This window comes from Rosa rugosa, chromosome 4 (genome assembly GCF_958449725.1).
Source record: "Rosa rugosa chromosome 4, drRosRugo1.1, whole genome shotgun sequence".
NCBI classification, from domain to species: Eukaryota; Viridiplantae; Streptophyta; class Magnoliopsida; order Rosales; family Rosaceae; genus Rosa; species Rosa rugosa.
The window spans coordinates 19079002-19104943 of record NC_084823.1 but is presented as its reverse complement, the minus strand read 5'-3'; the positions used below and the strand labels follow the sequence as shown (position 1 = coordinate 19104943).

At 44.6% G+C, this 25942-nt stretch overlaps 3 protein-coding genes and 1 long non-coding RNA gene across 4 annotated transcripts; 1 reads left to right on the top strand and 3 right to left on the bottom strand.

The window, feature by feature from the left end:
- Positions 1-8171: 8171 nt before the first annotated feature.
- Positions 8172-9492, bottom strand: LOC133746500 (uncharacterized). The gene is made up of 4 exons (XR_009864201.1): positions 9395-9492; positions 8934-8996; positions 8761-8812; positions 8172-8294 (listed from the first exon to the last, which is right to left on the bottom strand). It is a non-coding gene; the product is annotated as an uncharacterized LOC133746500 (long non-coding RNA).
- A 3305-nt stretch (positions 9493-12797) lies between these two features.
- Positions 12798-16079, top strand: LOC133741941 (bZIP transcription factor 12-like). The gene is made up of 4 exons (XM_062169651.1): positions 12798-13606; positions 13710-13781; positions 14097-14126; positions 15496-16079. The coding sequence occupies exons 1-4, from the start codon at positions 12971-12973 to the stop codon at positions 15574-15576; spliced, it is 819 nt and encodes a 272-aa protein (XP_062025635.1). The 5' UTR covers positions 12798-12970; the 3' UTR covers positions 15577-16079.
- Positions 16080-16676: 597 nt separating this feature from the next.
- On the bottom strand, positions 16677-18752 carry LOC133741940 (protein ROH1D-like). Its single transcript, XM_062169649.1, has 2 exons — positions 18550-18752; positions 16677-18239 (listed from the first exon to the last, which is right to left on the bottom strand). The coding sequence occupies exon 2, from the start codon at positions 18085-18087 to the stop codon at positions 16903-16905; it is 1185 nt and encodes a 394-aa protein (XP_062025633.1). The 5' UTR covers positions 18088-18239; positions 18550-18752; the 3' UTR covers positions 16677-16902.
- Positions 18753-20722: 1970 nt separating this feature from the next.
- LOC133744462 (uncharacterized) lies at positions 20723-21942 on the bottom strand. The gene is made up of 3 exons (XM_062172568.1): positions 21634-21942; positions 21272-21466; positions 20723-21220 (listed from the first exon to the last, which is right to left on the bottom strand). Exons 1-3 carry the CDS (start codon positions 21940-21942, stop codon positions 20723-20725), a joined length of 1002 nt encoding a protein of 333 aa, XP_062028552.1.
- Between the last annotated feature and the right edge of the window lie 4000 nt (positions 21943-25942).

Below are 25942 nucleotides of genomic sequence, written 5' to 3'. Positions count from 1 at the left end.
ACATAGAGTACAGGCCAAGAACCGCCATGAAAGGCCAGGCAGTGGCGGACTTCATCGCTGAGCTAACCGAGCGACAGCCGGAGCCCGGTGTTGAGACAGGGCCCGGAACAGAAATGGTGACCGTTGAGGAGGTAGCTCCCCCACAGTCAGATTGGAACCTGCATGTGGACGGCTCCGCCAGCGCCAAGGCCAGCGGCGCCGGAATCATCTTAACAGGACCCGGGGGACTGAACGCGGAATATGCGTTAAAATTCAACTTCAAAGCTTCAAACAACATGGCGGAGTACGAGGCACTCATCGCCGGTCTACTCCTCGCCATTGACTCGGGGGCTGACAGCGTCAACATATTCAGCGACTCCCAGCTAGTCGTTAACTAGGTCAACGACAGCTTCCAAGCCAAGGACCAGCAGTTAGCGGCATATTTGGGGTACGTCAAAACGTTGCTAAAAAAGTTCAAATTTCACAACATCACACAAATCCCCAGGGAAAAGAACGCCAAGGCTGATTCACTGGCGAGACTGGCAACCGCCCAGCCACATCAGAGTCCAGCGGACACAAGGGTAGAATACCTTGACAAGCCAAGCATCACAAAGACCCTGGCGGAGATCTTCAACATTGAAGTCAACTCCAGCTGGATGGACGAGATCATTGCATATAAGCGCAACGGCACATTGCCAGAGGATAAGATCCGGGCAAGACAGCTCAAGCGGAGAGCAACCCGCTACAACATTCAGAATGGCAAGCTGTACCGTCAGGGGTTCACCTACCCCAACCTCCGCTGCCTAACCCCAGAGGAGGGAAAGATCGTCCTGGCGGAAATCCACGGCGGAGAATGTGGAAACCACTCAGGTGCCAGATCATTGGCCAACCGCACATTGCGACAGGGCTACTTCTGGCCCACACTGGGTGATGACGCCCGGAAAATTTCAAGGTCTTGCCACAAATGCCAACAGTTCGCGGATCTCCCACACGCACCGGCGGAACCTCTGTCAGTCATCATCGGCCCTTGGGTTCACTCCACGTGGGGCCTCGATTTGATGGGAAAATTCCAAACCGCCAAGGGCCAATTCAAGTACATCATTGTAGCCATCGACTACAATAGCAAATGGGTAGAGGCGGAGCCACTAACGGCAATTACTACCGCCAAGGTCATTCGCTTCCTCTGGAAGAACATCTACTGCCGCTATGGTGTCCCACACACAATCATTACAGACAATGGTACACAGTTCAACAACAAGGAACTCATATCGTTCACCGCCAACTTGGGCACCAAGTTGAGTTTTGCATCTGTTGCCCATCCCCAAACCAACGGCCAGGTCGAAGCAGCAAACAAGATAATCAAGAAGCTGCTAAAAAAGAAGCTCGACAGCGCCAAGGGTTTATGGGTGGAGAAGCTTCCAGAAGTCCTATGGGCCATCCGGACAACTCCAACTACCGCCACCGGCGAAACTCCTTTCTGCCTGATGTTCGGCACAGAGGCGGTCCTACCTATTGAAGTAACTCAGCCTAACGCTAGGGTCGAGGGCTACTGCCCAGACACCAACGGCGACGGCATCAGCCTGGACAGGGACCTCCTAGAAGAAAAAAGACTCAAGGCCCATTTGCGCAACTTGCAAAACAAAAGGCTGGTATCGCGTTTCTATAACGCCAGAGTCAAAGCCCGGAACCTCCAACTGGGGGACTGGGTAATGAAAGAAGTCATTCCACCACCAACAAAGCTCCGCCTAACTTGGGAAGGCCCATACAACATTGTGGAGGTCGTGAGCCCAGGCACCTTCTACTTAATGGACAAGGATGGCGTCAAATCGGCCCACCCTTGGAATACTGAACACCTTCGGTATTATTACAAATAGTCAGACCGCTACCCAGGAGCATCTTGACTTAGCTAAATTTTTGTTTAATATTTAGCTAAGGGAAGCTACCCGACGGGTACTACCCCACTTTTGTACGCTGATCAATCAGCTATCAATGAAACGAGGAATTATTCAAACCATTGTTACCAAGTCTAGCACTGAGGGCAACTGGCAACGCCAGCGATCGTCAGCGGACCTCGTCCGCTACGAGGTGCACTTGGACCAATTTTAATTCCTTTAATGTGTCATTGATTGACAAAAGCAAAATGTAACTCAAAGTACTAACGGTACAAACACATGGGGCAAACACAAACTCAAAATTTCATATTATTCAACAAAACATTACAAAATGGCATGCCTCAACGGCTACAAAAGAAACAAAGTTGAAAAATCGGGAGCGGTCCAAACTGGCCTCAGGGGTGGCCTTCGACTTCGGCAGGCGGCGGCACGACCGCTCGACTCGTCTGATCGGATCCTCGCGCTGTCGGACTTGGAGTCTCGATGGTGCCATCCGCACGGGTGTGCGCCGCCAGGAAACCAGCGCGCGACACCTCCGATGGGGTGGGGTTGGGAGTCTGCTGGGACCCTTCCGCCGGATGCGCACCACTTTCCCTGCTACCTGACCGGGCACCTCCCGCTGAAGCGGCCACGCCGTCTCTCTCCGTGGGGGTACTTTTAGCTGGCGGCGCATCGGGCTGCGATGCTTTGGCGAAGTCGATGGCACCCTTCCGCTTCAGCATATCTATGTTTGCCAGGGCCCCGGCCTTCGCCGACTCGGTCATCGCCTTCTTAAACTCCGTAGACCGCTTGAATGCCTCGACAGCGGCTGCCGCAGCGGTATTCCCTTCAGCTCTCAGACGAGCAACCTCACCTTCTAACCGCTTCAACTCCGTCACCCTGGCGGCGGACTCCCGCTGTACGATAATAAGTTTTTTGTCCTTGGCGGCAATCCGCTCCTCCAGCAACGCAACGTCCCGCTCCAACTTGGAGACGCGGTCATTCCTCTCCAAGTCACGCTCGATGGCCACGCGAAGCTTACCGCGGGCATCGGCAAGGTCACACTCTGCCTTAGCCAGGCGCCGCTCTGCCTCTGCCAGCTTCTCCTTCTCCTCCGCCAACTCCCTCTGGAGACCTTGAATTTCCTCCCGCAGCTCCCCCTCGACCATGGGCTGCTTCGACGCCGCCACAAACATGTCGTGCAGTCCCGCAGATATTTGCCCAAATGCCAGGTTGAAGGGCGATTGGTCAATTGCTGTCGGGCGTGAGATACCCGCTAGGCCGCCGAACCCTAGCCGTTCGCATAGGTGGAAGAGAAATTCCCGCTCCCCATCTGTCATGAACGGTGCGTACTCGGCAAACGAGTCTAGCTCGCTGGCGACGGGCTCTTCTCCCTCCCCCACAACAGTCTTCGACGGAGCTCCTCGGGTCCTCTTCTGTCGGCGCGAGCCGATTACCTCCACGTCCTCCCCCTCTTCTTCGTCAGGGGAGTCGGCCTGCCGACGTTTTCTCTCCGGCGCCCTCTGGTTCCCGGCGGCTGTCTTCGTCACCCTCACCGGCGGTTCCTCCCTTGCTGCGATGACAGTATCCGCCGGCGGCACCACCTTTTCCTTTTGGGGGCCACGCCTGTTGGCGGGCATCCGATCTTTCTGCTGCCCAGCCGCAGCGCCTCCCTTCTTCCCGCCAGCCACTGGGACCCCCGCCTGCACTACCGGCAGGCCATCCTCACCAAGATGGGAGTGGTGCGGCATTGGCAGCACTACCGGAACCTCCGACTGGCTCAGCGCCAGTGTCTCGGGGTTCACCAGCGTCTGTTGGGCCGCCAGCCCCTCGGCGTACATGGTCTCCAGAAAATTGTCCACCTCGGCGAGGTCCATTGCTTTTTCGAAAGCGTCGCGGCTCGACTTATTTCTTGGCGGAGTTTCTGGGAAAATATACATAAGCCAGTCAGTCTCGGCTACTTATTACAAAGGAAACATCGGTCTGACGGAAATTTCTTACCAACGGAGCGAGTAAGTTTCTGGTCAACTAGCAACTCCCAGCCAGTCAGAAGTCTAAAGTCCAGCAGGTTACGGTTCCGCCAACAGCCTCTGATACAGGCAATGCGACACTCCTCCTCCCGCGTTAGGTTGTACCGCAGTCCCGCTGCACAAACACAAGTGGATTAGTAAGAATACAAAGCCTTCAAGATAAAAACCCCGCCGGCTACCGCCAGAGGAAATTGGTCACCAACCTCGGATAGGTTGGAATTCCGACTTAATCCTAAACGTCGGCCCTTCTTCGTTCGCTCCAGCCTGGTACTCCCATCCCTCCGTGGCGACACAGAAGGTCCCCCGCCAATAGGACATTGAATCCCTTAGGTTTTCTATCAGCTTCGGTGCTCCCTGACGGCGGCTCAGGTTCACTTGCCCTCTGCAACCCTGGCGCTTCACGTACACCAGCTCGTAGAAGTGAAGCACTTCCGCCACGGTAGGCCCCTCGCACCCGGACAACCGCCACAGGGAGTTCATCGCCAGCAGCAGACGCCACATGTTGGGACAAACCTGACCGAACGCAAGGCCGAATTCACACACCAGGATTTGCAGATTCGGCACCAGTGGTAATGTCACTCCTTGGCGGAGTATCGCTTCGTGAACGGCCGCAAATCCCACCGGGAGAATTGACGCCTTATCATCCGCAGTCGGCGGGCGCAGCTTCACAGAGCCCGGCAGCCGGAACGTCCGCTTCATCTTGCTAACAGCGGCGAGAGTCATCCGCCCTCCCGCCTCGTCGACGGGGGTGCCATCCCGGAGGAACCACGCGGACTCAGCGTCCTCCCCCGCTGTTTCCTCATCCCCAGCGGATCCGCTGGCGGCACTGTTGCTCGCCAAGCGCTCGTCGCGCCTAGCTTTGGCCGCCGCCACCTCACCCGCCTTAGAGCTCTCCGGACGTGACGTACGACCCATGGCTATTGCCCAAGGTATGGTCTGTATCGGCTCAACCTCTAGCGATTCCGGCAGTGAGGTTCCTGCATGGGCAGACGGACGCAACGAGTCAATAAATATCCTATCCGCCGCGCTGAACGATACGTCAGACCCGGAATCCTCACTGCTCGATATCTCTATGACGTTAGCCATCCCAAACCCTAAAACCCACACCAGTTAGCACAAACACAGATCTAGCCTATTCTTACATCAGTTATTTACAAGAACATCAGTCACAGTTTACCCAGAAATCACAAAAACAGGAACAAATAACCAACAAACACCAAAACCCAGATTCGACCATCTAGCAAACCCAGAAATCCCAACTGTCAAAAACACCAAAACCCATCCCCCAAAGCCCACTTTACACACTCAGAACACCCCAAATTCACAAAACCCAGAAAACTGACAACAACAACAACAAAACCCAGAAATTCAATGGAACAGGGATAAGATTCAGAGAACCAACCTTACTGATGAAACCTTTGCTGTGATTGCAAGCGCTTGTCCTCACCAATAGAAACCTCGTTCCCAAGACCCGGCGACTCCACAGCTTTCGCCCCACAGAACTCTATTCGCAAATCGCAGAGAGCTTGAAGACGACGACTCGGGTTTGAAGTTTTCACAAAGTGTCAAATCTCGCTAAGGTTCCCCCCCTTTTATGTCAACATCAACGCGTTCTAGGTCGTCCGCTAAAATACGACATCACACACCAGCCATACACGTGTCACCACTTTTCACTTACTCTCCGGATTAACCGAGGCGTCACCTCGGTTACGAAATCCATGATTACTATCATTAATGGCGAGAAGACGGCTACGCTTAGGGGACAGGCCTGCGCACGCTAACCCTCTACGGGTTCAACACGTGTCAACCACCACCGGACGAAGCGTCTGGTGGGGGCAACCATTTGGGAAGAGTTCCCCAATCGTCCGAAGTCTCCGCTGAGCGAAACCTCGCCAGCGGAACTTCTCACTTGTCCTCTGCCAAGTGACGAAGTCTCCGCTGAGCGAAACCCCGCCAGCGGAACTTCTCACTTGTCATCTGCCAAGTGACGAAGTCTCCGCTGAGCGAAACCCCGCCAGCGGAACTTCTCACTTGTCCTCTGCCAAGTGACGAAGTCTCCGCTGAGCGAAACCCCGCCAGCGGAACTTCTCACTTGTCATCCGCCAAGTGACGGAGTCTCCGCTGAGCGAAACCCCCCCAGCGGAACTTCTCCCTTGCCATCCTGCAAGCTGGGCATCTTCCGCTATGAACCTCTAGCGGAACCTCCTTCTCAGCTTGCTAGCTGCGTATGTTGTTCAGCACTATCGCTCTACAAAATACCGCTAGGCACGCCTACCGGACGCTGCTTTCTACTGCATTTAGCGGGGGGATATCCGCCAAACGGCGAATCCCGAGGCCACGCCTCACTCTGACAACGACCGCCACGCGGCGTTACCGTCAGACCGTCCCTACGGGACACGGGGACTTGTCAACAGTCTACGACGCACTACACCAATTTTGTTATCAGACAACGGCAGAAAACCGTTGTGTGATTTGAAGACCCACCGTTGTAGAGTGAGCCGTTGTCTGATGAAAAATCAGACAACGGTGGAACACAGTTGTGTGATAAACACACAGACAACAGGTATGTGTTATAACTGTTGTGTGATAGCTCGGCAGATGGCTCGGCAGATGCCAAGAGCAGCTGCGCAGCAGTTGAGGCGCTGTCTTCAGACAACAGTGCCAGTTTTAAGCTGTTGTATGTTAAGTGTATCAGACAACATTTTTTTATTTCGTCTGTTGTCTGATTGATCTTCAAACTTCAGTTCTTGGACTATATCTGTTGTGTGATGAACTTTAGGACAACAGAGTTCAATTGGTTCTGTTGTGTGATTAACTTTTAGGACAACAGAGTTCAATTAATTATGTTGTCTGAGTATAAATTAGAAGACACTGATTTGTTAAAAACCGATGTGTGATATGATTGATTACAATGTGTTTTTGTCCTATTTTGTTACCTGATCATTGTGTGATCAGAATTAGGCAAAATTAATGCTCCATTATTACCTAAATAATGGTACGTCTAGATCGTTGATCAATTGGAAAGAAAACACATTGCAAATGCTCAAATGAGTAATCAAACCTATTTCATTTATCTCTTAATGTTAAAAGCATTTCCCAAAAGCTGATACAACTACGTAAAACATGCCACATATAGAGTTTGTGCAGGAACTTGGTTTCAATAGCCAACATATTGATACAAACTCTTGTCTTCCCACTATTTCAGGAACTTAGTCTGTGCAGCCATGGTGTCAAACCTTTAAAGTTGAAGCGAGTGGTTTGCAATTTCTGTCCAAATGTCCAACCAAAGACACCTCAGCCAAAAAAGCCAGTCCAAAACCTATATACAAACAAATAAGCTTCAGAAAGTTGAAATTCCTTTCTATCCATCAGAACACAACCTTCTGCATGCCATCCAAAAGTGCAAATATCCAATTGTTATGCTTATGATTTAAATATTGAAAGTTGCAAGTCAAGTTGTCCAAATAGAAGTCATATACATCTTTGAGCTGTATATTAGTCATTTGCTACACTCTTAATATGATTTGATTGATACATGCTAATATAAACCAACCAATGTTACTTACAAACTTCAAATCGATATAGTGATCATTTATGTATGAAACAAAAGAAGTATATAGAGTTAACCATTCTGACTAGACATCAATCTTCAGAAATTTCTCATAAAGTATATAGAGTTATTTTAATAATTGGAACACATACTGATATTATATAGCATATCTCATTATCAATAGTCTGAACTGAAAGATAATATACATTCAAGAACTACTAAAGTACTATCAAACATAGGGGTTTGGGTAATGTCTAAAGGTCCTTCACAAGACGAATAACATATATCATTCATAATGTTATATCAGAAGTAAATATTATCTCAGAAAATAACTAAAAGGCATCTGTTCAAAACAAGGGTGATCCTGTCAGAATAAAGAGATGAATAAAAAGATAATCTTCACAAGGATATCATTATATAACCACGCAGCCAAATTTCCTGGAGAATCTGAAAAGCGAGCACTTTTTTGCTATATTCAACCTCATAGTACTCAGAATGGCAACCTTGGGTCGAACAATGACCAGAAAGTGAATATTCCAACCCAACATCCTCACACAATCTTCATACAGTTTAAAATTTGCCATTTCATCAATAACTTTTATTGGACTCATTACCAATCTCATTCCAAACAAACAGGCATACAAGAAAATAGCACGAGTTACACAACGGAGAACTACAGGAAACGAAGAAGACCAGAGCATTCACATCACAGATGAAAGAATACTTCATCAGGCTATGAAAGAAGAAGACACATTCACTGAGTAATGAAATGAAATTTAGGAACGATACCAAGTTTATCTTCCCTTGCACAAGCGAAAAATCCCAAGCAATATACGAATTTATCGAGTCCACAGACAGAGAAACCTATAAGAGTGATGAAATTACAAAATGCCATAAGTTTGGAGCAGTATTGCAATAATATTTGACAGAGAAACTGAATAAGATAATTGCAGGATTGTTTCTATACCACAAACCAGCTAGTTAAGAAGGTTGTTTCTCAACCTATATTACTTACTAAGTTTCTTCACTACCTACTATACTAAGCTTGACTAAATCTTATAACACATTACTCAGTTTAGATGGACAAGTTTTCAGATTTTCCTTACTCTCAATGTACTAGAATTGAAAACTTGTAGTTTTTTTTTTTTTTTTTACAAACACCAACAAATCATAAATCAAATAACACATTACCCAGTTACTTGGGCTTTCAGTCACACATTCAAACTGATCCCTCAATCACATCTGGACTAGATAAAGGGTGATGCTGATCTGAATGAATATAAGTAGCATCCACCCAAAATTAAAGGAGTCCAACAGATATGAAACATACCTCATGTGTTTTACCGGCAGGAACAGTTGTCTCTTTGTAATCATCATTATTCCTGTACAGGAAGCGAATAAATATTATATATTATATATGTATATACATATTTTGAATATAGAGAAGTGAAGCATGATAAGGAGAAAAAGAAAAGGAAAGAAAGAAAAAGAACAGAATCTAACCCTCCATCTAATGCACCGGCAACCTCTGCTGAAATAAAGAAGGGCGAATTCGCAAAAACCTCACTGAAAAAAATGCATATTACATTAATTGATATAGAAATAAGCAGCTGACAGTCTAGCGGCAGTGGGCAGTACATTTGAAGTCAGATTTGCGGCCCAAGAAGACAACACAGCTTCGTTTTGGCATTTAGCTAGCTATCTCAGTTCATGCAAACTTAAATGATGCATGATCAGAAGCAGCATACCATGAAATCTATTTGTCAATTTTCACTTTTACGCATTCATGGGATGAAAGGGTGTAAAGAAATAATCAAACACTAGCTAAAAGGAAAGGGTAGATAAATTGAAACTTTGAAAGTAATATGCTTTTTTTAAGAAGAAGAGATGGTGAAAAGAATCATTACCATAAATAATAACATCAACTAATGTTACCAAGTCAACAGAGGAAATAGCATTAATACCTGATAAACCTAATAAACCTTTCAAACTCAGTGGTGTAGACGTCAACAGCTTGTTCCAAGACAGCTACCTCTTGAGATCAGGTTGTGCAAGATTGTAGGTTGTGCAAGATTGTAGGTTTAACCCAAAGAGCAAAAGTAGGTTTCACTCCAAAATCAGTGGCAACTAAACCTGTGAGGCGTGAACATTGATGCAGTAACTATTACAGATCATTAATTGTGTTGATGTACTCTTGAAACATATAGAACTGCTTCCAATCTCTGTAGATCTTGTAGGAGCATCATTTTATGGTCATTGCAGAAGCTATCGAAAAATGTCGAAGCTGGTAATATATAGAAACATATAGAGAATTATTTGACTTGTTACCAAAAGTTTACAAAGTGAGGTGCCAAAGTTGGAAATTAGAGAGATAATTACCTGAGTTGCTGAAGTGCACCATTCACTTATTTATCCACTAAGTGAAGCTTGTTGAATTGAACTACACACCTGGCGGTTTCGAGTTCGGAATCTGTCATTCCATGGTAGGACGGTCTTGAACCAAAGTCATCAAAAACACCGAACAACCAACAGCCATAACAGTAGGATCAAAACATCAAACTTGATTATCACAAGTCATTCAACTCAAGGCAAACAACCCATTCAATCCAACTCGACCAATTTCAACCAAGGCATAGACACCCATTCTCTACACGCATTCAAACTTGAATTTCACTCCCAACACCACGATTCAATCAATTCATGCCAAGACACAAACAACCCATTATGCACACGAAATCAAATCCACAATTTCAGGCTTGCTTCTCTGCGTTTACCTTTGCTAGTTTCTGGTATTGTAACAGAAACTTCGTTTTCCAAAGCTTACTGCCAAGACTGGGTTGGTGATGAGTTGATGATGCCTCGTGCTACAACCCAGAAATCTTCGAAGTTTAACTCCCACTCAAGGTCAGGCCTCATCCAGGGAAGCAGTCGAACCAGAAACCAAGCCCAGACGCGTCGGAGAAGTCGCCGGCGTAGCAACCGCGTCGGAGAAGTCGCCGGCGTAGCAACCGCGTCGAACCCGAGCTAACCAAGAAACCAAGTCGACAAAACTCCATCAATTTTGAAAACCAATTAGCCTAACACGTAGAGAATGGCATGAAGATGAGTTTCCATACCAGATGAAGCTTAATCGGTCTCCGGAAATTGCAGAGGTTGCCGGTGAATGTTCGGGCTTCTCGTCGTCGGGTTTCCTTCTCCGTTCAGTGCATGGACAATCCAAGGATAGGAGGCTGTTGGCGACGGCAAGACGAAGAAGATGGTGGTCGTCCGTCGTCTATCGGTGGCCGGACGTGGAAGTTCGGGTCGGTCGCTGACCAGGTCGCGTTGTGTCCGGGTCAGAGAGCAAGCCAGGAAAAAACCCCAATCGAATTGGTGAGAACCCAATCCCCATTTTCAGCAGAACAAAAACCCCCAAATCGAACCCCACTTGAACCCTAATTCAGACTTGAAAGATGGTGATTTGTGATGGCTTAAGTGTTTTGAGAAGATGGTGAAGAAAAGCTCCAGGTTTTTCCCTGAGTGAAGAAAAGCTCCAGTTTTTCTCTCAGACATGAAAAAGGCATTAACTTTGTGTAAGTGTGCCCTCAAGTTGTCTGAGGCATTTAGCATTAACTTTGTTTTTTTTTCCCTTTATTACTCAGACAACGTATAGATACATTTACGTTGTCTGAATTGCTAATAGCTCAGGGAATGAAAGATGAAAATTTCTCGCCTATTCAATCAAAATGTCAATTTTGGCGCTTAAGCTAGGCATTTTTCATTCACACAACAGAAATAGTTCACTATGTTGTAGGAACTTGCAAGCATGACAAACATTGAAGCCGAATTTGCTTGTTTTGGGGGGGAGGGGGGGGGGGGGGAATGAATGCCATTTTGGAGACTTCTCCAAATTTTGCCACTCATTTGCACAACGGCACATTAAAAACCATTGTATGATGATTTGCAAGTATACTCCTACAACACAAATAACTAAACTGTTGTACAATTTAGTGGCATCTAGGGTACAATTTGGAGCCAAATTTGAGTCTATCTAGGAGGGAAATCTGCCGCTATTTTTTTTATGATTCACACAACAGATTATTCTTGTAACCGTTGTGCAATGGCCTTCTAAACAAAAACTTCAGAATTTTAACCACATTATACAACGTAGGTTTACTAAACATGTTGTCTGATTCACTTTTCTTCATCACACATCACTTTTTTTTTTTTCGTTGTGCAAAAAGTGTAGTGTGTTGAGGTTTTTGGTGTAGTGACGGCCCTGATCAGGCACGTTGACCCCCGTCATTTGGGTCCTAAAGCTTGGGCTCGCTACCCAACACCCTCTGCTCCGTGCAGCTCCCCCTCAACAAACAATTTTCCGACCATCCGGAGGTCTATCTTAGCCGGGGAGTGGGGGACTCCCTGGGGGGCCTAGCAGGGGCCCACCCGAAAGGGTATAAAGCGTTTGCTCAGTAAAACCAACGGTTGACAACGCACTGACACTAATTATGCTCTTGCAAGCCTAGCGGAAGAAAACGCTTCAAACCGCCGAACAACTCCCCAACCAAGATTGCCCTCCTTGACTGGGGACTTGGGGGACTTGTACATACATGTACATTTGCAAGCATAATTAGCTCTAATGGGCTACGCTCATTCTACCGCCAAAGGTACTAATTCCAACCAAAGGAATGACATGCAGACACACCGCCAGGCGGGCTACAGCCCCAACGTCGGACCACCTCCAGATCGCCGTCGACGCGCCGCCACGCGCCGCGCCAAGATGGCATCAGAAGCTTCTGAAACTGGGAACTGAAGCATATCAGTCCCACATCGAAAACAAAGAGAAGATCAACCTCTTCATCACCTATAAAAGGTCCTCTCCTCTCTCCTCATTAATTACGCATTCAATACTTACCTACTGTTACTTTGTCAACATAAATACATTGACTAACTTAGGCATCAGAGAGTTGAAGACCGCCCAACGCGGTCTCCCTCTGACACCCTTTGTATTTTACTTGACAGGTAGCGGAGGCTTTGAGAACGTCACAAGTAGCGATCCGCCCACCGGATCAGCGTTAACAAAGGTTCAGCTACCGCCGAACTTTTAGACATTAACACTTTCAACTCTTCAAGTTAATTTCGAGAGTTAGCACCTTAATATTTGGCTCGATTCGAACTTCTTTTCACTTGTTTTTTTTTAATATATATATATATATAAAAGGTCTTATCTTCACATTTTTACCGTGGAGTAAAAATAGTATCGATTGTGAGCAGATAAGATTCTCCTAGATGGATAGATCATAGATGTAGCCATCTGATATCTAATTGGTATCCATCTGATATCTAATTGGGCTTTGTACCAGACACGTTTATTATTTAGTCATGATTACTTCTGATGCCAAATTTAGTAACGCGTCTTAAAATTGGTAACCCAAATACAGACCAGATCGAGTGAGTTTAGTCCTAGTCCTAGTACGACTCCCGGTCACAAGAAAAACCGTAATTCTCCCTTTCTCTCTCTCATTCTGAAAAAATCAGCGGCTGCGATTCCGGCGGCGACGATGGCGTCGTCGAAGTTAGTCTCAGTCTCGACGGCCAATTCGGATCTGCCACGCGACTCCTCTATATGTTCTCTCTCCACTCTCATCGCCGACGTCGACAAGCACAACCACTCCATCACCATGGACGACCTCCTCAAGAACATCTACAACGACCAACCCTCGGCCTCTCCGCCGCCGCCGTCCATGGACGGAGGAGCCTCCGCCTCGGCCGCCGCGCCGGGGAGGACGGTGGAGGAGGTCTGGAAGGAGATCGTCGCCGGCGGAGGAGGAGGAGGAGGAGGAGCTGACGGAGAGGACGAGGCCGCGGAGGGGGAGGCGGATCAGGTGCGGGCGGAGATGACGTTGGAGGATTTTCTGACCAGGGCTGGGGCCGTGAGGGAGGAGGACGTCGGCGTGGGACCCGGGGCGGTGGTTCCGATCGGGTACGGGCAGTTCCAAGTGCAGCAGCCGCCGCCGTCTCAGCCTCAAGGTCAATTGGTGTACGCAAACAACAACAATGGAACAACGAGTGGTGGTGGGAGAGGAACGAAGAGGAGAGCTGTGCAGGAGGCGCCGCTTGATAAGGCGACGCAGCAGAAGCAGAGGAGGATGATCAAGAACAGAGAATCCGCTGCCAGGTCAAGGGAACGCAAGCAGGTTCTTTCCTCTCTCTCTCTCTCTCTCCTTTGACTCTGAGATTATTTTCGATTCAGTTTTGTTTTTCCGGTTAGTATTGAATTGTGTTTGGCAATGTTATTAGGCTTACACAGTTGAGCTAGAATCTCTGGTGACGCAGCTGGAGGAGGAACATGCACGCCTCATGAGAGAAGAGGTATGATCGTCCTCCATCATCGATCTTAGTCTGATTTTATCGAAATTTGGTCATAGGTTTATACCATAAACCCTAGGATTGTCTAGTCCAGGCCGGTTACTTTTCGTAGAGCTTTAAGCATGTGATTTGGATCAGGAGGTTATTGCAAGTCTACAAAGAATTGGGTCCTGTTTATGTTGATGATCTGTAAACAATCATCACAAAATTGATGTGACTTGGTCATATTGCTTCTGTTTCCATTGTAACGTCTGTTGATTCATGCCTACATCACGGTCCATTCTGAATTTTCTAAGTTTATCAAATGTTTGACTGCAGGTTGAGCAGAAGAAGGAGAGGTATAAGAAGGTATGTCTTATGCTATTTCATGAATCCTTTCTAAATCTTTTTGAAATAAAACTTTGCATACATTCGATGAAAAAGTTCATGTTCTGCTTGATATATATAGTGTTAGTTAGGTTCTGCCCTGTTGAGAACTTAAGAGGCATGATAACTTGCATAAAATCAAATATTATATCATTGAAATGTCATGATGTGTAAATCATGTTTTCGAATATCTTTGGCACTGTTGAATGGTGGTATCTGGTTAAGAAAAAAAAACAAAAAACTAAACAGCTGTGTGTATGCGGCAGTTCCTATGTGTTCTTGATTATGCATTAATTGGCAATTTGGCACGGGGGAACCCAGATGCCGCAGCACTCAAACTAGTGTATTTGTTATTTGGCTTGTGAACCCAAACTTTTATGAGGCAAATCAATAAACAATCTCTTAATAACTGAACTTTATGCAATAAAAGGGGTGATAACAAGAGTAAATTTCTGAAGCATTTAGAATATTGTTCAGGTTAAATTTGTGCCTGTGTCTGGAACCTAAGTTGCCACCCTTTGATATCTTTGCCTGATTGTTTTAATTAAAAACTGGTTTCACTTCTACAAGCCATCTGTGCCTGAAAATCATTAATTGACATTCCACACATTTATTAACTATGCAAACAAGGAATACGTTATGTCATCCCTAAGCCACTCACTGTGTCATTTGTTTAGCGAAATTGTCATTCTCCTGAATCCAAATATAAATAGGTTACATTTTCTCATATACTTGATCCAATCCACCATTTAGCAGAATAATGTGTTATCATGTTATGCGCCTTCTTTTTATTTTATCTTATTTTTATGAAGAAGCACAGACAAGAAATTTTCACAAGTTGTTTTCTTTTATCTAGTGTTCCTTTCCCAAAATGCCAAGTTATTCTCTATTATTAGAACTCTTCCACGACATTACCGGCCCTACTTAATGTTCCAACTAGAATTAACCGACTTGGAAGTCTGAGACGAATTATCTAGGTAATTTGAATACAATTTACATTACTGTGTTTCTATGGTGGTGTTGAGGATGTCCCCCCCCCCCCCCCCTCTTTTCCCCAGAAAAAACGTTTAAGAAAAAGAAAATTATGCAGCCGATAATGGAGACAGATATATAGAAAGTGTCAAATGGGAGATCTTTATAGGGAGTCAGTCTTTACTTAACTCAGAAAAAGGCATTTAGGTAAGTGGTATACTTAGTTAGTACAGAGTTATATAGCTTGCAACTCAATCTAGTATCTAGTAGTCAGACAAATACTTCAACTCCAAATTGCATTTCAATCATTGATTTATTTGGATATAACTTGGCCACATAATGACAGTGACCTTTCTGATTTCATACTTCATGCATGCAGCTCATGGAGAATCTCATTCCTGTCGTGGAGAAGAGGAGACCTGCACGTGTTCTTCGGAGAGTGCAGTCCGTGCACTGGTAGATATGTTACCTAGTATGTATTGTGGAATCAAGTTATTTAAAGGAATTGCTTGGAGCTCAGTCATATAGATACTTGGAGCTCAGTCATGTAGGGTTCATAGATACCAAAAGGAAGAGGAGTGGAGAAAATTAACTGTTGGTAGTTATCTTTCAGTACTCGAAGTGGACTTGTAAAGAGATGTGTAGTACAGCTCAAGATTGAATTGATTTTGGTACAGCTAATGGTGATTATACTTCAATCACAGCATGTGGTGAAGATCCTTCTGATTGTAATCAGTCTTGTAGAAAATGAAAATAACCTTCTGATTTACAGAAAGCTTGGTTGCCCTTGTACTGCTTGAGCGGCAAGCTGATAGAAGTAGAGGATTGACTAATTCATACCAATATTATTAGTATTATATGCTATTTATGAGAGGAGTTGTGCATGATGTATCACACCAAAAACTTCTGTAGCATTTGATGCCTTGAGAATGATATGTAGAACTTCAGCGTTAGTTTTATACATACGCATAGCTTATTGGTTGCATTTTGTATAAACTGGGAACTCTTGATTAGTTGATTTCGGTCTCTCTCAAACTTCTCCAACATGGGGCAATGGCAACAATCATTCACGTTCTTCCAAACAACTTTGTTCAGGACCAAAATTGCTAGTTAGTTGACCGACTTCATCTGAAAAGCTTATATGCGGACCCGCGATTAAAAAGATGGAACATGATACTCTTTGGAACTTTCAACCAATCGTTAACTGGTTAAAAAAATAAGGCAAATTCATGGATCAATTCCTCTAGAATAATTTGCCACCATCAACCAATAACCCACCAGGTGCAATAGAGACTATGACTGAATTTATGACCATATGCTATAACTATCAAACTGCTGTACAAGGGGCCATACATGCAACTAGATAAGATTGAACTACACACATGGAGAGACGTTATGAAGTGGACGTCGTGAAAAGCGAAACATACCATGACAATGAGATCCAGGTACCCACCAAAATCAAAGAATAACATAACTCTCCAAAAACATAACATGTGCGAACTGTCACATAATTGAAGATGTAACTAACATGTAACGGACGAGAAAAAAGAAACCACAAAATACAAACAACCAACAAAGTAAAATCATTTTACTAATCAGTAATGATCCAATGAAAATACTATGCACTTTACGGAAATTAAAGAGTATAACAAGATGCTTGCTTAACCTTTGTACTGTTGTTGACCTTATTATGTCCTTGTCTCTCCTTGCAAAAGATGGAAATATGCAAGACAAAATGTATTCGCAAATTTGTACATTTCATGCTCATAAACTCATCTATTTTAAGTTACTCCAGATTGCTTCCCTTACTCAAAAGTTCAAGACCCTCAGTTCGGCAATTCAGAATCCTGCGGAATACATCCCGAATTTGGCGTTCCAGTGGACCCAATCCATTCTTAAACTTTTCACAGATCGATGCTAACTCCTCAAGTACTTGTTCAAGTTCCATTTTCTGTTCCTCTGTCAATGGGAATTGAACCAGATCAACAAAGTCTGTCATGTGGCGTGTGCATTTCTCAACCTGATAAATCTCCTTCAGCAATCCGTTGGAACTCTGACGCTCTCGCTTCTTAGATTCTTCCATTATCCGTTCGTGAAGCGAGATTAGGGGGATACCCCAGGAGTACTGTGGAGGGATGGAAAACTGAGTATTAAGACCTCGATCCTGACAAGGTATTGCAGCAACAAGAGCCGACAAAACAAACATGAGCACAGAACTCATTGTGAATATAGATCCTACAAGCCCATTGGTCGCAGCATTTTCATTCCCACGAGGTGCTACCAAGTTGTTTGCAATTGATTGCAGCTGCTTAGCTGCAGACCAAGAAGCGGATATGCTCCATGAGTGAGAGCGAGAATGTCCTGATGAGGTACGGCGGTGGCGATCCTTTCTTGTGTTGTGACGCCCAAACGACCAATTCCGCTGTGAAAATGCAGACCCAGAGTCTCTCCCATCAAGCATTTCAAGTGCCAAATCCATCAAAGCCTTTCTTGCTCGACGGAACTGGCCCTCACAATATGGCCTCTGGCGAGAATCCAAGGCACACAGAACAATCTCTAAATGCTTATGCCACATACGAATCTTATCAATCCCATCACGAGCTGCATTGCAAATGTCAAGTGCCTTCAAACTCCTATCTAAGTATGCATCAGTCCAATGGTCCATGGGCGGTTTAGAAATATCTTCTTTGTTCTTCAGAAAGATACCTCTGAATTCCTCTAGGCAGCTGATGAAAACATCTAAAAGCTTCTGAGTCCATGCAATAGAGAGCAGCTCATCAGCACCAACACCCGACAAGTCATGAAAAAGGTCTGCAACATGTTTCTGAAAAGATTGAAGCTCTAACTCCTGGGCACTAGACTCATGATTATCTTCAACGGAATGACACTGTTCTCGCCGAGTCCAAATGGAGCGACCTAATGAAGTCAAAGGTGAAGAAGAACCTGCTGCATGATTATGTGTGGAAGGCATGGTCTCAACCCACAAGATTCCAATCACAAAACCCTCAAGATATTCCAAATGACAACACAAGTCCCAAAATCAATAAAAAAAAAAAACCCAGTTCTGATTCAGCTCAAATCGATATATCAATCGGCGAATATTGATAGCATTCCAAAGCCCACCTACAATTCATTCAAAACAAACCCACAAATAATTCCATTTGTATTCACATAACCAAACCACCTATTAGCAAACCACTAAGCTCTCAAAAATATAACAAAAGACACCCACCCTTTACAAAAACATCAACTCAAAGCACTTGACAACAAATCCTACAGGAAACCGAAGCGTACAACATCAACCTAGATCCTCAAAACCAAATAACAAATACCCAGATCCAAAAGGTCTCAAGTGCCATGAAATGAACAAAGGATCTAGCTAGTGAGAGAACCCAATTCCCAGAAACAAGAATTGAATGAAAAAGAAAAGTACCTTGCTTGGAAGAGAGTCTGAAGAATGTTTTTGTTGAGAATAAACAAGACAGACAACATGTGCGTAGGGGCTGCCGCAGAGATCTTCTCTTCAAAACTGGCTGAGGAGCTGAGCCCTCAGTTCGATACAACCCAAACTCCAGCACCGGAAGATACGGGAGTATTTTTTTTTTATTTTTTTTTCATATAAACAAAACAGGGGAAGGCAAAATTGTAAGTAGATGTCTCCGTTAAGGCAAAATTATTTTTTATTTTTATTGTTTCGTAGGACGCTAAGATTTGCACGGCACACCGTAAAAAACAGTAAAACACAACAGCTGGCTTGTCACCTTCACTGTCGCATACTCGCATTTTTCTTTTTTTTTTATTTTTATTTTTTTTAAAAAGGAGGTACTGGGAAAGACCACAAGGAGGCACGCAATGGCCTTTTTTACCCGAAGTCCAGCACAGTGCCGCGCCAAAGACGCAGCGACACCCCCCCTCCGCATACTCGCATTTTTCGGTTTTAGGTGCATCAAATTTAACGAAAATAAGAAAATGAAAAAAAATTTATCTGGGACGTTGACCAAATGCCTAAATCTAGGCCAATATGAACCTATTTACTCTAGTAAGATTTGTGTGTTCACTTACGCCAATTAAAAGTAAAAAAATTATTTTAGATAAAATTTAGTATAAAATTACAAGCATATCCACTATATCTTCTCCTACGACTCAGACAGCCTCTCTCCCACTGTTACTGACTTCTGGCGCTCGACCCAGGCCTCCGGCGACTCAGATCGCCGGTCTCCCAAAGCCGTCAATTGCACAATGCACGTCAACAACAAAACCGACTGTGTCGCGCTTGTAATGCCCCTGAAATTAATTATTAAGTTTCTAGTGATTTTTGAATTTTATTATGTGGGTTGTTGTGCGATTAACTGTTTCGTGGGTGAAGTAAAAGTGTTTCGGATGAATAATTACTCGAAACGTGTTATTTTCGAGGAGTCAATAATTGATTTTTTATTCGTTAGGTTCCTGCAAAAACTTCCTTCACGAAAGTCGTAGAGCTAGTCGATACGAGTTTGTGGATATGTGGTACGCAAAAATCGGAGATCGTATGAAGAAGTTGTGGTCAGCGGAAGTTTTTTCTATTTTTGGAAATTTTGTATAAATAGGATTTTTTGGATTTTATTTTCATACTTTCCTCTTTTGGAAATCTTCCGGATTTTTCTCTCTAGAAAGCCCGACCCGACTCGCGAAACCGGCACCAATCGGCTCAGATTTTCATTCTCTCCTTCTCCCAGCTACTGGCTTGCTCTCAGCTTTACCTTACATGGCGGATCGGACGGCAGAAATCAAGGCAGCGCCGACCCGGATCTTGTTTCTTCCTCCAGCCATGGCAGCGGGTGAGACTACATAGATTTTGAAGCTCTCTTCCTCTTGGATCGATTCATGCAAGCCTTGAAGATCGATTCGAAGTGTGGAGCGAGAAATCACAGTTTGAAGTTCAACAGTGGAGATTTTTCCGGCTTGATCTAGCTCAATCTAGATCAAATCGGCATTGGTGCCAGTTATGAAAGTTGTTCATCGTGTTGTGATCTTTTAAGTTGGATGGTGATGATCTTCATGGTTTTGAAGTCGGCCAGGCAGCGCGTGGGCTTCACGTGTTGTGGCGGCGCATTCAGCCTCCTCAAGAGCATTCCTTTGCTTCGGTAGCGTCCATTCGTCGATACGAACATGTGGGTATGTTTACTTTTATGTTGCTCGACCTTTTTTTTTTTTTTTGATAAAAGAGGTTTGAAACCCAATCACGCTGGTAGGCTCATCCCCACGCTCATATTATTATTAATTATATTTTGCCGCATCAAGGGGGACGTAATACCTGAACCTCGAGCATGCATAGTTGTGTTACAATTATCCTCATAGAGTACATCCTGCAGGAATCCAGGTGCCTCATCTAAAGAAAGATCCACAACATGATCCAAACTAGCAAAGTGAGCTAACCTATGAGCTACACTATTTGCTTCATGATATATATGTCGAATTCTAAAATAGTCAAAAAAATTACAAATATTCTTTACAATCGTGAAGAATTCGACTTACCTCCGAGTTATCCTCCACATTATGGTTCAAGGCAGCAACCAAGACCGCACAATCACTTTCAATTTCAACCTCTTTCCACCCTTGGTGAATAGCTAGCAACAATCCTGCTCTGCAGGCCTCCGCTTCACCATGGAATGTTGACCCATATGGGGTATAAATCTCGACCATGCACCCTTGAAACTGCCCTTCTCATCACGGATAATAACCCCCACTCCTCCACTTCCTCGGTCAGCACAGAAAGCTCCATCTATGTTGATTTTAAGTCGTCCATGAAGAGGGAATAAACATTTAGCTACACCCCCTCTATTCATCTTACTTGATGTCTTGGCTGGGTGTAAAGATTGATAATTCTCCAACAAGTGCATTAACCACGTGACTGCATGCATGGGATTAAAAGTCCCACCATTCCACGCCAATCTGTTTCTCTCATACCAAATAGTCCACAATAACATGAAAAAGATATCAACCTGTTGCTTGCTAAGTGTCCCAACTACATCCATAATCCAGTCCTTCATTGACGTCGCTGCATGGCTCCTAGCACGTAGCCCAATTGGGTTGTAGAGCCACATGCATGCAACTATGTTGCAATGCTTAAACACATGTAGGTCATTCTCAATATCACAATGACAAAAAACACATACCTGCTCCTCCATGCCAATTCTTCTACGCAAAGCATCTTTGGTTGGGAGTATGTTCTTCAGCAAGCGCCACACAAAAGCTCGAATTTTTGGTTGAACCCTTGCATGCCAAACCGCCCTCCATAACTTCCTTATCTCATCATGGGACTGAGCTGTGGAGCTTGGGGCCAAAAATTTCCTAGCTACATGGTACCCACTCTTCACCGTAACATGCCATGCTTATCATAATGCCAAATTAGCCGATCTTCCGGGTTTCTCAAGCTTAACGGGATTTTACAAATTAGCTTCACTTCCTCCTCTGTAAATATCTCATCCAACCACTCAATCACCCATTCTCAGGACTCAAGGTCAATCAAATCAGAAACTTTCAGCTCTTCTAAGCCTTCCATCACCATGTTGTATGGTTTGAATGTATGGGGCCTGGGTAACCAGGGATCATACCACATTGAAATGCTGGAGCCATTCCCCACTTGGAATCGAGCACCCTTTTGCAAAAGCTCATTACCCTTTATCAGGCTCCTCCATGTATACAAATCACCCGGGCTAACCCTAGCATTCAGGAAGTCACCATCCTGAAAGTATTTTGCCTTCAATGTCTTGGCCAGCAATGAATCAGGATATCTTAGCAATCTCCAACCTTGTTTTGCTAGTAGAGCTTGGTTGAACAGCTCCATGTTACGAAATCCCAGACCACCTTCCTCCTTTGGGGTACATAACTTATCCCAGGTTAGCCAATGAATCTTGCGACCCTTCTCAGAATCACCCCACTAGAATTCCGCCATGCACCGATGCATTTCCTGACAAAGATGTTTGGGCAATTTAAAATAGCTCATTACATAGGTAGGCACTGACTGAACCACCGACTTGATCATCACTTCCATTCCTGCCGTACTCAGCATTTTATCTTTCCAATCTTTCATTTTGTTTCTAGTCTTCTCTGCAATAAATTGAAAAGCCTCCTTCTTGGAATAACTTACTTCTGTTGGAAGGCCTAGGTACTTATCATGCTTGTCCACCCTTTCCACACCAAGAACCACAGCTAACTCTTCTTGGAAATCAAGATTGACATTCTTAGAGAAGGATATGCAACTTTTTTGGAAGTTTACCTGTTGACCCGAAGCTTCCTCATAACTTTACAAGATATTCTTCAAATTGATACATTCCTCACTTTCAGCTTTCATGAAGATAAAAGAAGGGCTAAATACAAATTACTACCCTGTGGTTTAGGTCTAAAATCAATTCAGTCCCTGAACTTCTAATTTCATCAAAAACACCCCTGCACTTTCAATTTTGATCTAATAGGTCCAATTTGTTAGTTTTCCGACAATTGAGTTATTTAACTTGTTAATGTGGATCATATATGGTCTATGTTTTATGATGTGGTGTCGAGGTGGTCTACATTGTCAATTTAGGAGTGAGTCCTACTATTAAAAATAAATAGTTTTTCAACAAATAATCCAACTATTTGAAAGAATATTAACGAATTGGACCTATTAGATCAAAATTGAAAGTGCAGGGGTGTTTTTGATGAAATTAGAAGTCCAGGGATTGAAATGATTTTGGACCTAAACCACAGGGTACTAACTAGTATTTAGCCCATAAAAGAATCATCAGCAAAGAAAAGATGACTGATTGGACGAGCATCACTCACAATAGAAACCTCATGTAATGCTTGCTGTTCTTCTGCCTTCTTTAACATTCTTGATAAACCCTCCGCACACAACAAGAACAAATATGGAGAAATCGAGTCGCCTTGTCTCAAACCTCTAGATGGCAACAGTTTTCCTCTCGGTTCCCCATTGAGCAAGAAAGAATAACTCACCGTTTTGACACAACCCATTATCCACCTGAGCCATGTAGAGTGAAACCCCATGCTTCTCATAACCGCTTCAATAAACCCCCACTCAACCCTATCATATGCTTTACTCATGTCGAGTTTCAAAGCACCAAATCCTATTGATCCTCTACTAAGACGCTTCAGGAAATGAGATATCTCAAAGGCCAATAGCGAGTTATCAGTTATTTGTCTTCCCGGTACGAACGCACTTTGATTCGGAGTGATGATATCATGCAAACGCGGCTTTAATCTGTTAGCCAAGACCTTCGACCCCAATTTGTAGATCACGTTACAGAGACTTATAGGGCGAAGCTGCTGCATGTGTTCCACTTCCTTCACTTTAGGGATCAGAGTAACATATGTACCGTTCACTTCTTGTAACAAATCTTCTGAACTCATGAAGCACCTTATAGCGGCAGTCACATCTTTGCCAACCACCGACCAGTAGCATTGATAAAAAATGGGGGGAGAAACCATTGGGTCTGGGCGCTTTCATAGGATGCATTTGTTTCAAAGCCTTTAGAACTTCATCCTCTTCAAACTCCTTAATTAGCTGAGAGTTCATTTCGTTTGTAACTACTAGAGGAAACAAACTTGTAAACAATTCCATATTTCTAGGACAAGACGTTGTAAACAACTCACCAAAATAGTGGAGCACAATTTTTTCGATGTCAGACTCCTCCATGCACCAAACTCCACTGCTATTGAACAACCCCTTGATCTCCTTTCTTCTTTTCATGTTACTGGCCTTCTGGTGGAGATACCGAGTATTTAGGTCACCCTCTGTCAGCCACATAACCCTAGAACATTGTTTCCAATAATTGTGTTCATGCGATAGTAAATCATTCAATCTTGCCTCCAACCCAAGCCTCTCGTCTTCCGTCTTCCGGTGGTGCAGAAAAACTTCGATCGTAGAAGACTGATAGCATTACCCTAGTTTTCTCTATCTCCACCTTAATATTACCAAACTTCTCCTTACTCCAGTTCCAAAGCGCTTGTCTTGTACGCTCAATCTTTAAGCACATAGTTTGGAAAGGGACCCCTCCACCCCATCCCAACCTTCTTTAACAACCCTAGCAGACTCATCATCCTGAAGCCAATGCTGTTCAAACCGGAACCTCTTCTTTTTTCTCTTCTTCTTAGGCCAAGTTTGATGCACCTCAATGAGTAGTGGAAGATGGTCAGATTTTGATGGACTAAGATGAGTGACTCGAGCTGTAGGGAATAGATCCATTCATTCTCTATTTACCAAGAATCTATCAAGACGAACCTTAATCACCTCACCTCCCCGTTTACCCCTCCATGTGAAGGACGAGCCGACAAAGTTAATATCCACCAACCCAAAACCATCCACACATCTTGCAAACGCCTCCATTTGCCTCGGACAATGAGGGGGACCGCCCTCCTTCTCGCTACCACGAAGAATCTCATTAACATCTCTCCCAAGCAACCACGATATGCAATTGTTGTGCCCTAACTTGGTAATTAGTTTCCAAGTAAGATGCTTTTGTTCCACTTTTGGAAAACCATACAAACCCGTAAACCTCCATTAATTGCTGTCATTGACATTACCCATCAAGACATCAATATGATTATCAGAATAAGTACTAAGTGCCACCTCCAACCCATTCTTCCAAAACAAGCACAACCCTCCTGATCTCGAAATCTTCCCATTGGGTTTCCGAACAGTCTTGCAAGCCACCGTAAAAGCGTTTTGGAAACCAATTTGAACCTTCACACTTGTCATCTTGTTAACTTTACATCTAGTTTCGCAAAGAAAAATAACATCGGGAGAATTTAGAGCAATCAACCCTTTAATTCCATTCACTGTCCAAGGGTTCCCGATCCCTTGGTAGTTCCAGCTCAACACATTCATGACTCGTGATGGGTCGAGGCCGGACCCATCATGGAGGGACGTTCAAGAGTACGCCCTTGATTCTTCTTTGGAGAAGTAGACACCCCAGCAACCTTACGCAGTACATAACCCCTCTTCACTTTCCTATCCTGCTATGAACCTGAATCTTGAGTTCTTTTAGAAAGCCCAGAGGAGCCCCAGGCCTTCTGATCTTTGTTATTTTGCTGTAAACCCACAGCTAACCCATGCCTTTTGTAAACTTTTGGGCCTGGCCCATCCTTTGCTTCGCCTAGCCCATTCCCACTTAAAGGGACCTCTAGGTCAACTTTCACCGCTTCCTGGGCTTTGCCATTTGAAACTCCTTCCTTATCAATCCTAGACCTAGAAGGCAATAACGCCAAACATGGATCCTGATCAGCTTCCACCAGTTTAGTGAAATTAACTCTGTCATTCTTGCCCGAAGATTCCCCAATTGAATACTCCATTACTGCAGCGCCACCAATACCGGAACATCCTGTAGATCACTCAACCCTTGCCCCTCCACCGTAGTCGGCGGATTTCGGCCACTCAGGGGTTCCGTTCGTCTCTTTTTTCTCATTCTGAGTTCATTTTCCTCCCCTGTACCACTTGGTTTGTCCACTTCCATTGCCATATCGTCTCTTGTTAGTGGCGCAAGAGCTCCTGCATCCCTTTCTTCCCTACTCCTGGTAAGGCCGAAAACCGGAAGATCAGGTGCCATCATAATCCAGCCTTTTTTCCTCCTTGTGTTCAATCCTAATCTACAGCCACCACCGCCGTTCCCCAGGCCATGTGATTCCAACCTCCACTGCTCAAGCAACCAAGCCTCCTTTCTCTCCGCATTCATAAGAGCGTCATAAGCAGGTTCAATCAATTCTCCCTTCTCCCTGCATGAACACTTCGCCCCCATGTGTGACAGTAGACCACAGAAGAAGTAAAAATGCGGAAGTCACTCATACTCCAG

What these genes read in the sequence shown, in the direction of transcription:
- LOC133741940 (XM_062169649.1), bottom strand. Translation starts at nt 18,087, where the DNA reads ATGCCTTCCACACATAATCATGCAGCAGGTTCTTCTTCACCTTTGACT.
- LOC133741941 (XM_062169651.1), top strand. Translation starts at nt 12,971, where the DNA reads ATGGCGTCGTCGAAGTTAGTCTCAGTCTCGACGGCCAATTCGGATCTG. An exon ending in GGTCAAGGGAACGCAAGCAG is followed by an intron (nt 13,607 to 13,709) that starts GTTCTTTCCTCT and finishes CAATGTTATTAG; the next exon opens with GCTTACACAGTTGAGCTAGA. An exon ending in AGAAGGAGAGGTATAAGAAG is followed by an intron (nt 14,127 to 15,495) that starts GTATGTCTTATG and finishes TCATGCATGCAG; the next exon opens with CTCATGGAGAATCTCATTCC.
- LOC133744462 (XM_062172568.1), bottom strand. Translation starts at nt 21,942, where the DNA reads ATGGAGCTGTTCAACCAAGCTCTACTAGCAAAACAAGGTTGGAGATTG. An exon ending in AAGGCTTAGAAGAGCTGAAA is followed by an intron (nt 21,467 to 21,633) that starts GTTTCTGATTTG and finishes GTTACGGTGAAG; the next exon opens with AGTGGGTACCATGTAGCTAG. An exon ending in GAATTGGCATGGAGGAGCAG is followed by an intron (nt 21,221 to 21,271) that starts GTATGTGTTTTT and finishes CATGTGTTTAAG; the next exon opens with CATTGCAACATAGTTGCATG.